Genomic DNA, 22362 nt, shown 5'->3' with positions numbered 1-22362 from the left:
TAAAGATCTCAAACTCATGCAAAACTGGACCCAGTTTATACGGTACAGCTTAGAATAAACTTGACGTAAATTGCACATTGTTTGCATGTTGAGCGCATCGCATTCGTGTTTATTAACTAGTTAATACACATCGCAAGTTTCAATGTTGTGGCACCGATGTAGGGTTCGCATTTCAATTGTGTTCAGTATCTTCCCAAAACGCCAGTGGATTGGTGTTTCAAACATAAACAAAGCGAAAAAGTTTATTCTAAGATGTACCGGTAAAGTGAATAAGTTACAGGTTTCTGATAATGAAAGTTCATAGCCAGCTGAAAAGCAAAAGAAAGACTGCGATCTATATTAGATTAGGAAAGGTGCGAGTGGGTGCTGAAATCTATGCATACTACGCGTAGACGTAAACTCTTCTCACCCTTTGCTGTTGGGCTTTTTGGATTGTCGTAATCTGCATAGCGACTACAGATAACACCTCAATGTCAATACGATTAAACTCATCGAAACAAGCCCAAGCTCCAGCACTGAAATATCAACATAACATAGATATAAAATCCCACTTGTCTACAGAAAAATGTTCTCCACATTCCTTCTTGCGTTGCCTAAGTCTGGCCATTAAAATTTGTACATATATTGGATTATCATTTCATTCATCGAGAATATTGTATTTATATGGTCATACAAATCAATCGACATTTAGCTCTTTCCAACAAGGACTGTATATTTCATGTAGATAACTTACCTTGCTAAACCTTTGAAGAATTTACCCATAGCCATGTAATCGAGCTGATCAGAACAATTGAACACTACGCACTGTACGGCTAAGGCTTTTGCCAAATCTTTCGTAGTTTCCGTTTTCCCGGTACCGGCCGGTCCGGCTGGGGCGCCGCCGAATTTCAAATGAAGCGCACCGGTGAGCGTAAGGTAACATCGATCCGTCAGAGGGGTTATGACGAGGCGTCCATTGTTTCCGAGGTATTCATAACCATACAAAAATTCTGCATTGACAGCTCTTGTGTACAAATCATCGTCAACCCAATAATAACTACAAATACATGATATTTAAAACATACATTGACTGGAACCATTTTACAACGACCTTAAAAAAACCAGAAAATCTGTTTGTTATACGTAGTTGGTTTGTTATATCCAGTATGAAATTATTCAAGTTCTCTTATCTGGTACAAAATTTTAGGTTGATGAATCATTAGATCTGAATTCGATAACTACATCAACTCATTTCCGAACTTTCAGAAGTGGGTTTATCATAGCAAAGGATCGAAAAATGCACCCAGCTCACCGTAACTGACTTATCCACTCAAAATCATTGACCGATTTCACATCCTCTTGTAACATTTTCACGATCACATCACGAGCGTGGACTTCGACAACGATTAAGGCAGACAGAATCAAACGATGCATCTTACTCAAATCGCCACGCACCAGATTCCTCAGATCATCCAACTAAACACAACGAAACACAACACGTACATAACAATTCACAGTGAATATACAGATCAGCCATAAAAGATAGCTGCCTCCGAAATCCCATATGATGTATATTGTCAACTAGATATTGGATCAATAGTCTCTTCGTTTAAACATGACTGCCTAACGATCCGATCGGAGTAGGCAATAATAGGAAAGCGTTCATATTTTGTAAAAGGGTCCATAACCATTTAGATAGTCAAAATATTTGCACTGATTACGTAAAATCTTTAATCGATGTATTGAATGATTGCATCAGTATTTTCATGTAACCGAATCCACACGAATAATAGATTTCGATTAAGACTTGTTTTTCGAAGTGTGTCATCTTACGTGATATATGCAAGACCTTGCTGTGGATATTCATAAAGCATTTTAGATAGTCTACAACTTGTACATCAATACATAACACGTATATCAATGAATGATTGGCGAAATCATTATTCAACCATCTGAATATGATATTCCAGCCAATTATGAATTCCAAATTCCATAAAGTTCAAATCCATGCGATTTTATTTCATTCATTTCTTTTTCATTTATCTCGCTTTACGTGGTTAGGATCTTGGTTTCCTAAGACCAACTCTATTGTCTATTGGATTGTTCATTTAACCTAACGACAAGATTGCTTTTGAAGTGTTGCCCATACATTGTAAGCAGTAAGCAGAACTTAAACTTATTTATCATTCTTTCAAAGCTGATAGTTGTGAATGCAACAGTATCACGCCTTATCCCACTGAACTAGGGAAGAAGATATTTCTTTTTGACGCCATGCACTATCGATAATTAGTGCCAGTCAATAAATGCCAGTGATTGAAGCGAGGTTACCTCGTGCTAAACTCCACAGAGGGCGCAGAAAGTTGAATAGTTAAGGTGGAACAAAACAAATGGCATAAAACACTTAAAAGTATTCAAACAAATCAAAAATAAAGAAAACAAGTAAAATTTCTATCATCATCCGCATTACCGACCTGTTGAAGCTGTAAGTCATAGACATCTTTTAGGGCGTTGTCTTCTAAACCTTTTGTCACATCCGTTGTCCAGAACGTCTGGCTACCAGCGATGACAACTTGACCAGGCCAGTTCAATACCCAATCAGTTCGTTTGACCTAAAATTTCAACAACGAATCGTTGAATTGTTAATTCATGCTAATTCAGAGTTAGACATTGAGTGGCCGGCAGTTATTCACTGGTTGTTTTATATTTCACAGCTGAAATTGAAAACACCTTCACATGGGATTTGTTGGATCTATAGCCAATCTCACAAATTAAAAACCCAGTTTTTAAGACAAGTTTTAACTTCCACCCGGGGGTTTACTTAATATCGATCGAGTTGATGGGTGGTTTTACAGTTAAAACACCTGGACTGGCTCGATATTAAATCTTGAGTTAAAATCAGTTCATCTTTTTAATTCTGGGGTCAAATTTAACTCAGAACTGTGGAACTGGATCTGGAACTGAGTCAGTAGTAGCTGAAAAATTGGTTAGAGATAACCAGCAGATAAATGCCATGGTGACACTTGAAATTGCATTATTATCATGATATTTCTCCACCAGTCAACTCAAACTAGCTTTTTAAGCAACCGGCCGCAGACCCTGGTATCTAAGATGCGTCAATATATTTCCAATCATCTAATTACTAGTAATTTACGATAAAACAATCTTTGACGAACCAGTGCCTGATTACATTGTAGCAAGTAAACATATCTATCACTTATCAGTTGATGTGTACCTCGACATAGTTCTTCAGCGATTCCTTGATAATCTGCCGCAAGCTTTCTTTCATAACGCGTTCGACCTCAAGCAACCAATCTTCCACGTTACCCGATGGATACATAACCTCTTTGAACGGCACTTCTTCGCCTTCTGCAGAATACATGTACGATATCTTCAGATCGTCTTCGAATTTCAACTGAAATAAAGATTCATATCGTCATCATTTCTAATGTATATGTATATATCATGCAAGCCTGCTAGCTTTTTACAACCCATCCTCCCTCTGCAGGGACTCGAACCTGATGGCATCGCTACACTCAGCCACGGCACGAACCCCTGCATCAGTAGACCGGGTGCGCAGGTATATGCGCAGCTTTCCGAATGAAAACTGGCAGCACCAATCAGATTGCTCGTTGTATAATCGTTGAGGCAAATTTAAAGGAAGAACTATAAATGGGAAAACCCGGGCTAAAATAAAACGGGATTTCTGATTGGCTAAAAATCACATCATCTGAACTGCGCATGTAACTGCGCACACGGTCGATTATGGCAGGGTTTCGTGCCGTGGCAATCTCGATGCCATCAGGTTCGAATCCCTGCCGGGGGAGGACGTTTACAACCCCAATTCCGTACAGTGACTAGGACCTAGTCCACAGGCTTAATATTACTCTTGCGTTATCTTAGACTGAAAAAAAGACTAATTTGACTCTATAGTTGGATTTAATCATCAATTGTAGAACCAATTCCAAGAAGCTGACGTCGGGTTTAATAGAAGATCACTCGATTATTCGCACCAAGTTTGTTAAATGGCCACGTTTCTTATAAAACCATTCAGCTACCATAGGTCTTTCCTGGTACAAATAAACACTGATGCCATTTCTTGAGAAAATCTCGAAATTCCATGTTTATGCATGCGTTCGACCCTCCATTATTTGATTATGCGGTGCTCTAGCTTTTAACAAAAATTTCAATTCGCAATTAACAAGATTTAGGTTCATAAATCAATCAAGATGATGTTTAGCTATATGCCACCTTCAATCGATCATCTACCGAAATGACATTGGTGCCAAGTGTAGTGGATAATCAGCTGAGTTGACTGAATAATATACTGGTGTATCATATATATTATATGACTTGGCCCCTAACAACAATAAACTAAGTTCAGTCCTGTGGTGGATGGGATTTAAGGATTCACCCATAGGGACACACAAAAATGAAATATACGTTTTCTGATACGTTACCTTAGCAATATTCTCGAAGCACTTTCTAAGATGTGGTTGTACCGCCGTGGGATCTTTGGTTTGCGACAGGATCTCGAGCAGTTCATCATCGGACAGGAAGTAGAAACGCGGGAAAGCGTTACGTTTCGTTTCCAGATATTCGCTGAGACCTTTCTGTACTTGGTCGAGCAGTTTGTTACATTCACGTAGATTGTCCAATAAACGGGCATCTGGGCACAGTTGAATGACCTAAAATGAACAATAAATATATTCACAGTTCTCTAGAATTGTCTCAAATTTCAAGTATTCATAACTGGAAAATGTTTTACCATTGATGCCATTAGTCAAAATCATAACCAATTTGTTGTATCGATCGGCCTATCGCTGGACAAGTGTTTTAATTCTTACCGATTTCAAATCATCAACAAGCTTATTCGAACAACTTATTTGAAACACTGATAAGGTAGGTCATTCAAAATCAATTTCAAGTGGTTCATCTCTATTAAGGGATTTACATGTTAAGCAACACGCAAAAAGTCTGTTGCTAAACATGTACCAGCAAAAGGGGAAATCATTTACCCAAACCAGTCACAAAAACACCCAGAAAAGCCTGTGTTTCAGGTTTGCTGTATGCATTAGGATTATGAAAGTGTGTGTATAGTAACTCCTAAGAACAGCTCTTGTAAAGAGCAAAAGAAATATCTATTTCCATAAGTGCATCTTACCACAGGATTTTCCTTGGCGTTCTTCATGATCTTACGCCAGATTCGCTCCATCGTTTGATAACGTTTAGACTCCACTGGTAACTGTCTGTTGATGTCCTCTGAACTGAAGATCGGTTCGAGATAAAGCCAGGATCGTTGACACATCAACCATTCATCGAGTACGTCCTACCGTTAAAAAAAGACAATCAGTTAAGATAATCAATCACCGCCTTGGGAACAGCAACAACAGTGATAAGCATGATCCCAGCATCTTTGATTTTAGTTAATTCAATAATCAAGTTAATTAAGTAAGTTGAATAAGTTAATATAATTCAATAACAGTATCTTTGATCATTGCATAGACACTGAAAGTATCTGGGAAATTCAAAAACGTCTCCACAACTTCCCCAAATAACTGGATTTTGTCTTGGCAGACACACTTTTTGAATAAGCCCTATAGCCCTCGTTTGCATCCCAAACAACTTTGGAATCAAAACCCTTTCCAAAATATCTATGTTTTATCGCCGACATTTGGTTCTAAAAAATCTTACCTGTGTTGTTCGCAGTTTGTTTTCCCAGGAACTGATTCTTTCTTCGAACGGCTTCTTGAACGGTGAAAACGACATGCTTTGAGTCATGACGATATGATCGTCGAGCAACTGCGACGTTTCTTCTGACGTCTTTAAGATGTATGTGCCAGTCTCCTTGTAGGGCATGATGTCGAACGTCACTGGCTTCCATTCGCCTTCCATCTTGTCCAAAGCCTATGCAAAAGAAAAACAAATTGAGACCCAAAAAGACTGACATGCAGACCTATCAATTTACCACATCTGGTACAAAAAAAAAACAATTTTCAGGGCGCGATAAGGAAAATGAGTAATCTGAACTATTTTCAGAGGGACAGTAGAAAATTGTTTCAGTGACACCAAGAGATTTTCAATAGCATAACAAATACCATAAGGGATAGTGAGTCCATTTTGTCCCTGACAATCAGGAAGAGTTGTCAGCTCTGTTTACATCATTTCATATGAAATGAGAAACAGGACCACCTGTGATTCATTTGACAGTTATTATAGTCAAATATAGTTTCAGTTAGCCTATGACCGTAGTTTCATTTACCAGTTTAACTGACTCTAATAAAAAGTGAGCTTTGAATCAAATTTTACTTCAGGAAATTTGACTGTGAATCCAAGTTAACTTAAGGAATTTGACTAGCGAGCAAAACTTAAGCTGGGTCCCGGCTGTCAAGAGTGGATGTTTTTCCGAATCCTGATTTGCGATTAATTGCAAAATTCAATGAACAATTGCAGAACTGATTCCTGAATTTAAGACTAGGCACCCTCTCTTACTTGTTCGATTGAGTACTCTTTCCCGGCAACTTCCGCTATTTTCGTTATGCTGCTGATGTGGTCTTGAACTTTCATCTCCAAACATTTGCTGAACGTCAATTCCTTTTTCGGCATGACCGATATACCGATCTCTGCGGACAGTTGTTCCCAATGGCGATGTCTCATACCGGGATTACGTAATCCTTGTATGAGCGGAATATACGGACGGAAGTCTTCGATGAAACCTTTGATCTCCGTAGCCACTTCTTGTACACCTGAGGGAAATGAAAATTAAATGAGCATTACATAGACTGATAAATTCAGGTTTTACAGTTGTGGGTTGGATTTAGAATTGATAGTGAAAAAATTTTGTTCGCAACTAGTTGGCTCCAGAATCAGATCTCATACAGGCATCAATCTGCCGCTTGAACCTATCCCCTCTCTATCACAACTTCGACAATGAACTGAAAATGAACTAACAAATTATGCTAACATTAGAAACACATTTATAAAGTGGCTTCAAACTACAATAGTGAATGAAAAGCTGATTCAAAGCTGCAGATTGATACCTGCAAAGTGTTATATCTCACAACTAATGAAAATACAGCCAAATTGCAATCTCACTTATTTTGATTCTATTCACATCTATCTAACTATCACAAGACCAAAAATCTTAATATTGCATTATCTAAAACATGCTAAAATATCCATGATGAGAAATATAAGGAAATACAAATGGCTACTCAGTAAACCTGTCAAATAAACATGCATAAGTACGTCAAAATAACTGCCACAATGTGATGTGTCTCTGCAATAGTTCTGCTTTCTACATTCAAACTACATAATAACAGCAAGCTAATTTGGCTAATACTTAATTCTATCAAAGCTTACTGGGGATATCTTTGTCCATCCCAAAAAATGAACATACACACTGTTCCTATGATAATGTAACTATGGTAATATCAAATTTTCTTGTATTTGGTGTAATAAAAGTGAATGAAGAAAGGCATGCGTACAACATTATTTGATACAAACCAATGGCCACCTCCTCGTCACAGTGCAACCGATGGGCCCAGCATGTGTAGGTAAACAATAATTATCTTTATTTATCACGTATCTCAATAATCGATCAATGCATATCTACCAAATATGACGAAACGGCAAGGGGGTAAAACTTTTTACTTCATGGAGAGGGAAAATAGAAATTAGTATGGTACAGCTTAGAAGTTAACCTAAGTTTTTGTCGGCATTCGGTTTTACATTCGAACCCGCTTTAATTCTGATCAGTTTAATCTACCAGTAATCCAATGATCTTGATCCAGTGATCCAATGATCTTAATCTAATGATTTTGATTTAATCCAGGTAATATCATTACAGTCCACCTAAACATAAATGTATGTAAAATATGATGTTTAGGCTGGATTTCACATAAACCATATTAATTTCGTTGGTTGCAAATGTGTTGGCTTATGCAGGGTCTAATGTAGTTCAAAATGCTTTACGATTCATTATTCGTAGACACACACAACCCTGGTAAGATGCATATCATGTATGAACCATCACTAGTAGTCCAGGTGTCCCTATTTCAAACCAAAAGACGACTTAGGTCATTTTCTAGGCTGTACCGTATCTGAATGGACAATTTCAATGCAATTTATAGTAACCCTCGCTTGTAATTGCCTGTCGATCACAGTGTCGTATCTAATTGCGCCATTGATAACGGGTGATTTAAAAACACGAATGAGCGCACAGCTCCAGTTTGGTACATTCGACATTGGTCCGATCCAGTTACAGGCAAAATAGAAAGGCAGTTCTAACACTGGCACTAGTGTGAACACGGGGCTGCTTAAGTTTGAGGATGAATTTCATTTCTTTTGAATTGAAGGTATCTGCTTCATATTTCTGATTCATGGAATCCAGCAATCTTCAATACATAGGCCTACACGCTAATATTTACCAGGTATATCGGCGAATATCTTCACAGATTTGTGCATGGTTTTGTACGCTTCGCTGACATTTTTCTCGAGGTTTTCGGCGTCGATGGAAGTCAACGGGTCGTTCATCCAGCTCTCGTGCCACTTCAGCCAATCGGACACGGTTAACCATAAGTTGCGGAACGGTTCGAAGTCCTTGACAAGCCGTGTCAGCTTGTCGTACTACAATAATAACGATTGCGTAACACACAAATATAAGCAAAAGCGGCAACGTGATGAGGGATATATACTACTGATTAATATATACATGTACATACAGTAAAACCTGGATATAAAAAAAATCTTATTATTCTATACAAAAAAGATCTTATCATTCTATACAAATGGACTGTAAATAACGTCAGGATTAGATACAAATCCTGATAAAACTGATTCAGATCAACAGGTTTTACTGTATATACAAAAGCATGGTGTAGGGATGCTTCTCTTACAACGGTACTAACTAAGGAGGAATGGTAAACTACTACATGAGTACTTCGATGTAACCAAAAATTCAGCTCTTCCCTATTTTCTACTACGCTAAAGGAAGGCTGAAAACTTGATGGTTTAAGTCTTCTTCATTGCTATTCATAGCTTTGAAACATTCTTTTTCAGTTAACTGCAATCCACCAGGTTTCAATACAGCATAACGTACCTTGGTTTCTTCATTTCTATTATACACAAATGAGGGAAGGATATGAAAAACAAGTGAATTTGGGTTTTTCTTATTTCTAAACTCGAGGTCATTAAGGAAAGATCGTTAATTAAAGAGTATCAATTCAATTCGAATATCTAATTCGAATAAGCTGTTTAATTGGAATTAAAAACTTAATTCTCATTCGTGACGCCAGCTCTAGAAGTACTACATGGATAGATAATTCATTGCTGTAGGTTTGCTACACTTGGACCGATTACGATAATGTATTTACGTTTCACTGAGAATCCAGTGAACGCGCTTGACACGCGATCTCATGATAAAATATTCACAATTAGAACCATTAAAATACACGCAGCACACATATAAAATGTATACAATATATGAAAGTTTAACTACGTAAGTGCAATATATATAAAATGTAGTGGAAACTTGCAAATGTTATCACAAAATATCTTACTCTTGACCAATTTCAAGTTCCGGGAAGAAGTCAGGAATATCCCAATGATAATTTTCTGATAATAGATGTTAATATTTGAGCTAGATGAAAATCTTGCCCAACCAACAATAGACCACCTTCCCTCGGCAGGTATTCCAAACCATTTTCATGTGGCAGAGGTGCACAAGTATGCAAACGGTTGTGCACGGTTGGTGGAGCTAATAAGACAGGGGTCAATGACATAGTCGAGTCTCCCGATGCCATCAAGTTTAAATCCCGGCAGACCTTAGACATGATTTAGATGAAATACTATTTCTCATCCATGTACCATAGTTCGGTAGACTCTTACTGGTAGGTTAAAACTTGCATTTAGGTGTATAGAACATGTTTATTCATTTCAATGCTTTCGATGCTGGGACCGAAACTCGTTGAAGCCAAACGATCAAGACCAAGGTTTTTGTGATATCATGTACAAGTTGTTAAGGTATGCAGGGAAAAACTGTGTTCATCATCCTAGAGAAACTAATTGATTGTGGCGGTTCTTACTAAATGTTCTAAAATGTGCTTGTTGATGATGACATGGAGTGCAAGGTTCAACCGTTGGTGAATTGGTATAACCATCTTTTCCGCTAAAATCGCCCACTAGGTTCAACATAACTTTCGCTAAATATTCCGAGAATCGATGCCGAGACCCAATGGAACGATTTTACGAAGAAAAGCTAGTATAGTGACTATCATAGCAGACAAATCGTCAAGGCTTGACACAGGACTCCAAGATTCCCACTCAGATAATGGTTGATTGATTCACGACGGTTAAGTAGAGAATGAAAAATGAGAAAATTAAAAATCATTAGCAAATTAACAGGATAGAGGAGTCTGGCGGGTTCTTTCCTTTAGTGATAATTCAACAACGTAAATATATGGTTGAGATTTCGCAATGATATTCTTGAGGTTTGGGCCATGGGCTGATCTATATGGACATAGTAGACAGGGCACTTGTGGTGCCTACAGCACTTAAGCAATTTACAGCATATTAGGAAGGTTTCAAAATTTTGAAAAAAAAAAAGTCTTTGGGAAATATTTCTGGGATGCAAATTTCTTAGTTTTTCTCAACAAAATCATTCGGGAAATATCTTCCTCAAGAGTTGAAATTGGGTTTTTATCGAGGAAAAGGTCAGCATGTGCCCCAGCACTACTGCAGAATCTGGCCCGGCGTGGAAATCTTTTATGATCGAACTAGAAATGGCTGAAGTCCGGGTAGTGGCTAGAGTGAACGACATGCTTTTCATTCTGGAAGATAACTAACTTACTATCAACTGAAAACCGCCAGTCTGACAGACAGAGAGCAACAGAGAACAGACACTATCAACCCTATATCAAAGTGACCATTTTAATCAATCAACTCAAATGTGTATGAAGTGATTGAAAATCTAAATTCTTAACACACAGTAACGTGTGCAACTAACCACTAACTTACTGTTGACATCCTATTCATTTTAGCTAACTAATTGGTGGCGAATTTCTAATTCAAAGATCATATAATGTGAACTACACGTAGAGTAGATTGCTTTAGCTAATGAAGAATAATCCTGACTACTACATGTTCATGACAACGGCTAAAAGCGCTCTCTCTATCTATATAGGAATTCATGAAACCGGAATTCATGCATAATAGAAAATATCCTAGCACGAGTTGTATACATTTAACAGGGTTCTAACAGGTTTCCCAATTTCATTTTCCATAACTTTTCCACAGTTTTTCCATAGGCCCTACCCAGATTATAAATTTCCCATACCGGTACAACCAAAGTTACACATTGCCAACTTAGAACGGCAATGTAGGCTTATTCAAAGTAAATAAGTGCCAATTATCAATACCATTGATAGAGTATTTCCATAAATTTTGTTTTCAAATGTGGAGAACAACATTTAGGCACATAGCCTTTAATTCAAAATAGAAGGCAAATTTTATTTGGAGACCATTTTCTGATTTTCTATACCTTTTCCATAGCCATAGAGAAAAGAATTTCGAAGCTTTTCGAGGGCCTGGAAACAAATCCCCATTTTCCAAAACTTAGCAAGACTTTCCAAAACCCGTAAGAACCCTGATTTAATGTGGCAAAGTAACATTCAACGTGTTTTTCATCGGAAACAAAGTTGAACCGATGAACGCTTTGTTGTAGGTACGTACGTTTGTGACAGGCATTCCGAATAATCTTTCACGATTGTTATAGGTGGCGGCCAGTTGTTGAGCTTCTTTGAGTTGACGATGTACGCGGCGGATTTCGTTGGCGACCTCGTGAGCCTTGTTGATATCAGTGTATGCGGCCATACCTGCCACAACCATCTGAAATCAGAAAAACAACTACTTTTACTTATTTAAGCTCATGGAAAAACCATTTACTGATTGTCTCTGATTCCAGTATCAAGTACCAATATCCTCAACATGTGTAATCAGTGATACTCAAATTTTATTGAGTATATTGAATATAATTTTCGGACATTACCTGCAGTGTATCCAGTCTATCATTGAAGTTAGCTTGATCGGACATTTGCAGTTTGTGGAAGCGTTCTTCATCTTCTTCGAGCTGAGTGTAAGTTTGCTCCATTTGCAACTCAATCTTGTGAGCCCAACCGATAGTTGTCCATCTATAATAATTGTACGAAAATAGTAATGTTCACTGGTGCTCTAGAGTACAATTTTGTGGAAAAGTTAAAAACGTTAAAAAGACTTAAAACTTAAAGACTTAACCCATGGAACTGGTTGCCAGCATAGCTTTGGTACCCTTTACTCATTCAAAATGAATTTTCGAAAAATGATGGGCGACCATAAACTTGCTGAAGTCCAAGCATCATTCCAGGGCTGTACATAGCAGGAGGTAGGGAGGCAGTTGCAATACCCTTCACTTTTGGGACTGACAAGTATTTTGTCATAAACCCAAAAGAGCATATCAGAAGGGCAAATTAGAAGAATCATTATATCGCTTTTTTATTATAGGTAACTGCCATCCCCATCCCACATTCAAATGCTAGGTATGGCCCTGGATTCATCATAAATACACACTACAATACTGCAATACTACAATTGATTGTAAGGTACATGAAACTTACTTGGCATTGAAATCATCAGTCGAGAGATTATAGTAGAATTCCTCAATCAGTTCATAATCTGACATGGCTTTATCTATGACCTCTTGATGTTCCTGTAACTTGTCAGGTATCGTTTTCATCCATTCTCTCATTTCCGATAATTCTTCCACGCAGTTTGGCTTTTCATACAGTTTACGACTGATCGCTTTAAATTCTTCGCAAGCCTTAAAATTTGCAAATGAATATCGAAGTAATTGGCAAAATTGTTTGCAAAATTGCAAATCAAACTTTTGCATCATGCTAAATAGCAAGCGAAAAAAAAAAGAAGCTTTTTCGTGCGTGACTTCTCCAAGTATGTCCATGTTAATAATACTAATATTCTCCCATAGTTCACTCGATAAATATTTACATTATGCAATATCAGAAAATCTTAAGATTCGTAAATTGAGAACTAACTATGATCATGACTGAAAGCATGTCTTCTGGGTTCAGTGCCACAAAAAGTGGCAATTTTTCAGTTTCGATCGAATTGATTTAAGGGATTAATTGAATATTTTTATGAAACTTTGGTTTCAATTGTGGTAGATCCCCATTGCACTATGTGTTCTAGGGCAGGTTGCCTCAAAGTACGTTAACATAAAAGCACTACTTATCAAATTAGATGCGCATAATTTCTAGACTTACATCATCTGCTTGCTTTCTCAGTTGTCTTGCAAGTAACTCCAATACAGCATTGGCTAAAGCCTTACGTTTCTTCGCTAAACCTTGACGAACATTCTCGGTGCTGACATAGAACGGACCGATCACGATGTTGCTCGGTATGATTTGCTCCAAACGTTCTTTTTCGGCTAGATGATCTTCTACTTCTTGTTTGATTTCGGCTGCCTGGTGATTTTGCGATTCATAGACTCTGATTTAAAAAAACCAATCAATTAGAATCAATATGCGTCGTACATGATATTACCGAATACTTATGGGTAAAAATGAAAACCCACAGTAGAAATTTTCACAGTACCGTAAGTAACTACAGTTAACCCTGCTTAATCCTGATTTCTTATAAACTGGATTAATTTCTTTGGTCAAGGATAACCAGGATAAAAGTAGGGTTCGCTGTATACATGTATCAATTAGGCTAAACAAAAATGATACCTTGTTTCTCCGCAGCGGCCGGGTCATTTTTGTAAAATATGATAAAATTTATAAACAGTTCATTTCCATACCGGCCGGGTCTGTTATGGTAAAATTGATCACGATTTAAAAAAAAGTAATGTAGGGTAGATAGGCGGCCGGCCGGGTCAACATTTAAGCTCACCAGAGCGAAGAAACAAGGTATCAATTTTTTTTAGCCTTACATGTGTCATTTTGTGAAAATTGGGTCTAAAACGCTGCTTAAGACATAAATTTTCTATAGAATCGTTGTTTCAATCAAAACATGATCATCGGCTTTGATTCAAAATACAGGGGCCAATCATAAAGTATGTACACATCCATAGTGGGAGTGGTAGTAAAGAATTAGCCACTTCTACCTCTATGCAAAATGCTTTAAAAAATGTGTACATTGAAAGTATGAAATTCCGCAAAATACTTTCTGAATGGCCCCTTACTAGAAAATGTCTTTTTCATCCTATGGTCCTTTTTGATTGTGCTCTTCCAAAAGAGGAATTATCTACATTCTATATTGCTTGCCACGTTGAGGCAGTTTCTACCAATTTTTCCCTCGCCCTACTGACTGAAATCTTCCACCGAAATAATCATTCTGTTTTCCAGAAGAGCACAATTGAAAAAGGATTGTGACATAAGAATAACAGCCGAACATTGTCAGTGACTCTCATGGTAGTTTTATGTAGAAATGCAAGTGGATTTTGAATCGATGATTGTGAAAAAAAGAACTACTATTTGTGTTTTACAGAATGAAAACCTATCTTAGCATTTTTGTGGATGAAAACAAAAATTGTGAATTATTTGAAATAAACAAATTATGGTCATAAATTCATGAAACTATTTCAAATAAAAAAAGTCCTAAACTATGCACATTTCAATTGACAATAGATATAAATTTGTGTAGATTTAATCATATTGTGCATTAGATTAATCATGCAAAATGCATAATCGAAGAATAGTCTGGGCATGCTCCTCTTACTCGTCGTCATCATCTTCATCTTCATCACGTCCAAATACATGGCGTACAATATACGCCGTCCATTTGCTGATAAACAGGGATAGAAACTGATACATTTTACTTCATCAAAGTACGTAGTCGTCCTCGAATCTGCTTTCCGTAAATGTTTCCTTTCGTAGCATGTTGCTGATTATGTTTGATCTCAGGAACAATCATTGTGTACCCGTACCCAGTTCCATAGATATGAGTCAAATAATATCGGACTTAACCTAAATTCTTTTTTCAATTTTGATCAAAGATCTAGTTGGACTAATGTTTTATGTCGAAGGAAATTCCAAATAAACTAACTTCGCGGTCAAACCAGTTTCCCATTGCGCTTAAAAGCTAACACAGTATTATGGTTTATCGCACTAAAGTTGCTTCTAGCCTCGTAGTTGATCGTAGCCACAACCTGTCCCATTCTAACATAGGCTATATCTTCTGGAAAATTTTCCATGCGAAAGAAAACTTACTTGATATACTGATTGATATCCATATTGAATAGTTCGAGGAACTGTTCATATTCCTGAGCGTACGCTTTCATCGGTATGAGTGCTTTATTGATAGCCAAGCAGATGTAGTTTCTCATTTCTTCAACATGCGGTTCGTGTTCACCTACTGATTCCAATAAAGGAGTTCCCGACCAGAAAATCTCCTCCATTATCGACTACAACAGCAATAACATTGCTATGTATATTACGCATGTAAATACATTGTATTGTCATCAGCAGGATTTGATCGAACATATTCAGGTTTGAGAATAGCGAAATTAAACCAAGGATTTCGAAACTGGGTCCAGGTAGTTTAAACCATGAAAACAATAGTATGCCCTACAATCATACGCGTCTTGAATAGTACGTTAAGAAAATTGAACATACCTTTTCAAGTTGAGGAACACTTTGTGTCGACTGAATCCCTTTATCAAACAGAGATACGAGCACAGTTTCGAAACTGTTGAGATTAGTGCTGTAATGGGCTCCCTGCGCGTCCAACATCAGGTCAACATGGAACAATGGGTTCTTTTTGGGCCTGAAATGAGAGAAATTGCAAAAATTTCACTCATCCCAACAAACAGCTTTTTTGGCTGACAACCTAACTACATAGCACTAAATTTTGTATGAATGATAAATAGAATGGGGCCACTCTTGCTTCAATGGAAATGGAAGCACTACCCATCACTGTCTGCATGCTCAGAGTAATGCTGGGGGAAGACCACGGCTTCATGGCTACTCTCACAGCTAATTGGACACCTAAAGGAACTGTGAGCTTAGATTCAAAGACAACTTGGCAAATGGAAGTCAGATGCATATAGAAATTGATTGGCCAGAGATTAAAGAATAGCGGACGCACTTGAAGTTACTTATAAGGAGATTTGTCTCCCATTTCATCTCTTCTTCACATTTCATCGTGTTGTGACAGGCGTCTAGGATCATCTGCGTAAAATTGACGAGCGAATCCTGAACGAGAAATCGAAGCGAGTCTTGCATGTTGAATTTGACCATTTCCATGAACTTTTTGAGTTTTGATATTTGATAGACTTCCCAGTTCGTTTCGTGAATGTTGAACCAGCCTTTGCCGACGTCTCGCAGACTTGTACGAATTGCGGCTCGCAACGTCGTGATCCAACTGTCTTTCAAGAACAACGACACCTAAGAGATTTTTTACAAGAGACAATTTAGATTGGTCACATAATTGCCGGGGTTACCTAGCTAGATAAGCAGGTCATACAGTAGAGCAGTCAGAACTCTCAAGAAGAAAATCTAAACTTTATGAAGCTATTCTCACATTCCAGGACCAATGAATATAATTTCACTGGCGTGGATTTCAAATTGTTGGAAATATCTCACAGATAATTACAACAATTTGGAATTTTAGCACATCATGTTAGGCCTATAGAATTTGGAATATTTGGAATTTTTTTTCATAAGAAAATATTGTGCCGTACCTGCGACGTCGCTTGACTTTGAGTTTGTTCAAACTCTTCGATTCTCATAGATTTCGTCGTCGGAACGTGAAATAATGACATAGCGGCGACCTTATTGCACTCCGTGCGCACTTTACCGATCGCAGTGATGCTCTCTTCGCGAGTCAACAGTGCATTAAACGCAAAGTTATCATACTGTTCATCGAATGGATAATCGGGAACATCTTCGATGCATCCTGTAAATATTTTTTGAAAAAGTTGGTTATGATAAAAAGCGCGACTTGGGGGTCTATGTGCAATTATCGAGGTTCTAATTTCAAATGAGTTACAAAAAAAAATGCACTTTAATATTGTATATGATTGGTGATTGTTTGGTGGCTTTGACCTTCATACATCAAGTTTGGCCACTTCAAGGGGGGATCCAAAGAGCCATAAGCAGATAACTGACACATAAAAATGGTCTTTTTTTAGAGGATAAAAGATAATTTATGAGATGAAATCAAACTCATGTTTTCATTTTGACAATTTATCCAAATGACCCATTTACACTTAGATTTGAATTGAAATACAAATTTTAACTCGAAAATAGACACGACTTAAGTAGCGTGTCGAAATATCTGATAATGACTTAAGTGGGTTTTTACTGTAATTGGAACTGATGTTCATTTAGGTGCTATCAGTTGGTGTGGAATTTCAGGTCAAATACAGACTCTAAATATTGTGATTTCTGACATTTTTATTCCATCATTACAAAGGTAATTCGCGATGTCAACTGCAATTTGATGTAGGCGGCCAATTTTCTGTCTATTCGATCATGAAATCAACTGTTATGACGTAATGAATGAATTTCAAATATTACGAACCTTTGTTAGGAATGACGTCAGGGGTCGATTCTGGTACTGTTACGAATGCGAACGTTTTCGGATCATCGGTAACGGTCTCGTCGAATATGATCTTGTTCATCGATCGACAGAAGTCGATATTGATCTCTTTTTCCAGAACTTGTACGTAATCATCCAATCTGTGCAAGAAAATCATCAAACAATGCATGATTTGATTAAGCAAGATTATCGTACTAACAGTGAAATTATCTTATTATGATTTATAAATTTGATTGTACACCGTGTCCCTTGGTGCTAGCTTAGTAGGTTAGTTCTTAGTGGCGAATCATCTCAGCCAGTGCAAATGCCTGTACTGATGAGAGATCTTCTTTTTTCCATTCTTAGAAGTCTTCATCCCATAGATAACACAATATCTATGTATGCCTACCCCTTTTGCTTAGCAAGAGACGGAGATCCTTTAGCCCAGTCGATCATACGCTTCATAGCAGCCTGGTCGAGTTGTCCAACACCATCCATCGGCATACAATCAATATACAGGTGATAACGTAACAAAGACTCGGTATTTTTTCGCAAATGGAACGCGTAAGTGACGCGACGAGCGAATACTTCCGGATCTTCAGCTGCGAACATTAGCCTCACTCGCGGAATCCAATATTGTGAATCGGTACTAATTCTAGATCCTGAAAAAAATATCAATATGATTCAAGACTCATTTCAAACAATAATAGCCTCTAGTATAGCACTTAGGTTGGTGGTTAGGATGTGTCACCAAATAGTGAGAACATCAAAGTTCAATACAACTCAGTGCAGGATTCATCAATCAACTGTATCGAAAGGGGCCTCATGTTTTCAGAAATGTAAAAATTACTCCGATTGGTCCATGTAACAGATATTTGAGCATACTGACCAATGAGAACTAAGAACGTTCACTTTGGGTAAATTGGATGTACCTTACATGAAATAAATTCTGATAATTTCAAACGATACACACCATCTTTTTTCAGTCCACCGTTGACGATGGCTTTGCCTCGAGAGTCCACGATTCGTCCTTCTGCGTTGACTTTTTGTACTAAATATAGCTGAGTATCAGCGTCGTACGCTAACATACCGACGTCGTACCATGAGTAAATTATTGATGGATCGGTCGGATCAACTGCAGAATAAAAACATAAATAATACTATCATTTTACCAATATACGATATGCTTACGTAAGCTATACCATGAAATGAAATCTATAAAATTCTTGTCTCATTTTTGTCTACTGCTATACCCTCTAAAGACCCCTCCTAACTTCAGTGTCTTTTTCTTCAAATGTTAGTCTGGGACTAACCCGCATCCTAAACGAATTATCTTTCTAATGAGGATAGTCTCTTCCAGATATGCCAGCACAATCAAACTCGCTTAAGTTATTGTATATGCTGACAACCTGTCCAAACGACTGACTTACACTTAGTAAACTGACATGGAAATACATGTATAAATATCAAGACTCAAAATTAGAGACGACTCAGGTAATGTAATGAATTATTCGAGATGATGACTGAAGTAAGTTTGGTTGTACATAGCCATCAACAGGGTCCAGATGCTAAAGGGGAATAGGTGTCCTAGCAGTTAAAATAGGCCTACCATACACATGGACTACACTTATCATTCCACGAACATCCTTAAAATGAAAATACACGTATAACAAACAATGGAAAAATGAAAATTGCATGTACTCACGATGTCGAAGCGAATCTTCGGTAGGCAGAAGGGCCTTTCCCGGTACGGGTTTCCTTTTACCATTCTCTTGTCCGAGTAACAGCCAGTCGTCCGGCGTACGACAATCGAATTCGAAACTATCGAATATTTCTAGCGGCAGATACGGTGGAAAAGGGGCCGGATCGTCTGGATCGATATTCAATTTCACGTTGGCATTGCCATTTACTTGAGCTTTCGGCATCAACATATCCGTATCAATGCCCTGCTCGTCTAACAACGTCAATAACTCCAACTTGGCATAATTTCTCTTACGCCTGGAAAAAATCATTCCATTAAGATTTGTTAACAAGCTATTGACTTAACATAGAAGATTGAGATTATAATAACAACCGGGTTTCATGAAAAAGTTTAAGCTCAAAACGGTTAATTTTGAAGTCCTCGTGGCAAACATGAAGTAAACAATAGCACCTAAGACCTTAAATTTCAGTCTAATTTTTTCGTGAAATTGTGCCCTGACTAATTTGGATCATTTAATCTGCATTTCACTGCAAAGCAGGCATTATTTTTGATCTCTTAAATACAAGATATGTTAAACATAACTTCCGTGACGGATATCAAATACTCTCAATTCCTAAAAATTAATTAAGTGTGCATTATTAAGTGTGATCTAATTCTAAAATTCAGACTACAGTTTCAACTACAAGTTGTCCATTGGTCCATGCAGTGGGTCCATGTACCGACTGCACATATGGTATGTGGGCATACTTCTTTGTAATGTGACTGTCCAGCAATAAATCACAATACAAATATCTTGTTTCCTGCATACCTTTCAATTTCAATCTTTCGAGGACAATGACCCGGTGGTGTGAAGAAAGGAAGCTGCACCTTTGGTTCATAAGCCTTTACCGGAAAATCCTGGAAAAAAAATGTTTTATCAGCCGGTAAGTTTTCACATAGGTTAAGTCTGGAGGTTGTCAAGTTTTTGTGATAAACTTCACATGGAGGAAGCAGCACAACAAAATAAATTGCCCATGGGCAAAGTGTGGTTTACCTTGAAAGCTAGAGGTTGTTTGGGGTAAGGGCGTTGCTTGAAAAATCTTTTTAATTCGTGACTTCAAAGTTCTACAAGTTTAAATATTCTATTTTATCTTTCTTAAAGGATTATTTTGTAGTCAAAAGACCAAAGATATACATTTGTATACGGTCCACATCAAAAATTTCGTATGGTACAGGTAGGCGAGGCATGGAAACTATTTTATATTTCCAAAGAAATATTTTTCATAATATGAAAAATATTCAAACACAATTCATATGATGTCACATATCAGAGGGTGGCTGAATGTATGGCTGCGGAAACTAAAATACCGGTGCAGTAAGAAATCGGCGTATTAGATCGTTTTAAATCCAATCAATATTCAGACCTCGACCTATACCTATAGTTTGCTGCTTAGTATTTTCAGGTCACAAGAAATTACAATTTATTACAAATTCTATCAAACAGAAAACACAGCGCTCATCTTCAGCTGATTAAATGTCAAATGCGCCAGCAAGCAGCGTTACAGTATCACTAGAGTAGTGTATACTGTACGCGCGTGTTTGTGTGTGCAACAGTCTAATCTAATGATTTCCGCGCGCACGTGGAGGCCTAGTGTAAGTGAATGTTCGCTTACACTTCAATGTCAATCAAATCAATCACCGGGTACAGTATTAAAATGAAACAATACCTATGGCGGATAATAATTACATTATCACCAGCAATGAGCATTTGAAATATATGCACATATATGGCACCTAGTCCAATGAAACGTTCGCCATTCTATGGCCTTCCCATAATTATTTTAGTAGCGCCTGAATTCCCCGTAAATCCCAAAAACAGCCAATCACATTCGCTCGTAGAGAAAACGCCTCTTAATCGAGGTCATTGCAATTTTATACGCGAGAGCTAAGAATTTTGCCGCCAAAAACAGTTTTTCGTAGAATTGTAACTCAGTTGACCATGTCATCGACGGAGCTTCGCCATGTCTTCAATCGCATCGATTATACGTCGTTTAAGCCGAGAACCAATGAAACAAATACTCGCATAAAAAACGTACCGCGATTTTACATGAATTGGCTCAATGCCAACTTCATATCGCTGACAAAGGTAAACCAAAAATATAATATCCCCTGACTTGGTCTGGTTATACATGTTATACATGTATAAATAACCTAGAAGGATCAGGTATGGGATAACTCATAATAGTAAACGATGGCTGAACCGTAATTTAAGGAACAGAAGTCTACTAGGCCAATAATGATGCCTGATTTACTCACATCGAGGTTAATTCCTGACTTATGTCTACAAAGACTTACGCTTGACTTACCGAAATAGCAGTTATTTCTGTACTCGGACCGTGTTCATTAGTTTTCAGCTGATCTTGAAGTTCCTCAGCAGTAGGAGCAATAAAAGTCGTCACTAAAAATATAAACAAATGAGACATTTTTCAAGCCCATGATTGGTTAAAATTTCGGCATTTAAAAACCATGTTCGGTTTTCAATGAAAGATCAGATTCAGATATCAACTTAACCAGCTTAGTAGAAATCTTACAGTGTTAAGATATGTCCATGATTGAAACATTGGTACCATGTAAAAATGTTAAAACATTGGTAGATTAAGATTGGTAAAAATTGGTAGATTAAGCAATTTATGAGTAGCCTAACTTAGTTCAATCAACTCTGAACTATGTAGATATCATGGAAGCTGGTATCATGACTCCAAAACAGAGCAAAGTCTAGCAACACAAAGGTTAAGACTAAGGTTAAGCTAGATTAGGTTTTACCAAGTCTATTGTGGATTGGAAAAAGCAATACGATTCTAAAGAATGACTAGATCAGCTACCTTTTGGTGTGTGCTTGTCTTTGGCTACATTCCATAATGTATCCTGCGAAGTCGGTGGGCCGGTTAAAACATTCTGAAAAAAAAAATAATATAAATTAATTCAGAGAGAATTACTAATCAAAACATTTTGAAGGAAAAGATGATAAAAAAGAGAACTTCAGTCATGAATTGACACTGCATTTCTAATTCTACATATAGGGCAGGGCCTATTTAACAATTGAATCTCCAATGTAACAAACCATTCAAGAAATA

The 22362-nt window shown here is 37.5% G+C and overlaps 1 protein-coding gene across 1 annotated transcript in view; it reads right to left on the bottom strand.

The window, feature by feature from the left end:
* Nucleotides 1-22362, bottom strand: part of LOC141901067 (dynein axonemal heavy chain 1-like) — a 65330-nt gene that overhangs the window by 40866 nt on the left and 2102 nt on the right. Inside the window, exons 3-27 of the mRNA XM_074788143.1 lie at nt 22111-22183; nt 21595-21686; nt 20058-20146; nt 19253-19545; nt 18521-18682; nt 17957-18209; nt 17551-17708; nt 16709-16923; nt 16114-16412; nt 15642-15792; nt 15237-15430; nt 13290-13515; nt 12627-12829; nt 12023-12164; nt 11707-11862; nt 8406-8604; nt 6469-6722; nt 5671-5883; nt 5141-5305; nt 4437-4664; nt 3212-3391; nt 2451-2588; nt 1292-1455; nt 734-1036; nt 410-515 (exon numbers count right to left, since the gene is read on the bottom strand). Coding sequence (XP_074644244.1) covers nt 410-515; nt 734-1036; nt 1292-1455; nt 2451-2588; nt 3212-3391; nt 4437-4664; nt 5141-5305; nt 5671-5883; nt 6469-6722; nt 8406-8604; nt 11707-11862; nt 12023-12164; nt 12627-12829; nt 13290-13515; nt 15237-15430; nt 15642-15792; nt 16114-16412; nt 16709-16923; nt 17551-17708; nt 17957-18209; nt 18521-18682; nt 19253-19545; nt 20058-20146; nt 21595-21686; nt 22111-22183 — 4656 coding nt within the window. The remainder of the gene's footprint in view (nt 1-409; nt 516-733; nt 1037-1291; nt 1456-2450; nt 2589-3211; nt 3392-4436; nt 4665-5140; nt 5306-5670; nt 5884-6468; nt 6723-8405; nt 8605-11706; nt 11863-12022; nt 12165-12626; nt 12830-13289; nt 13516-15236; nt 15431-15641; nt 15793-16113; nt 16413-16708; nt 16924-17550; nt 17709-17956; nt 18210-18520; nt 18683-19252; nt 19546-20057; nt 20147-21594; nt 21687-22110; nt 22184-22362) is intronic.

The sequence above is a fragment of the Tubulanus polymorphus genome, chromosome 1 (genome assembly GCF_964204645.1).
Source record: "Tubulanus polymorphus chromosome 1, tnTubPoly1.2, whole genome shotgun sequence".
Taxonomy (NCBI): Eukaryota; Metazoa; Nemertea; class Palaeonemertea; order Tubulaniformes; family Tubulanidae; genus Tubulanus; species Tubulanus polymorphus.
This window is presented reverse-complemented; position numbering and strand designations above follow the sequence as displayed.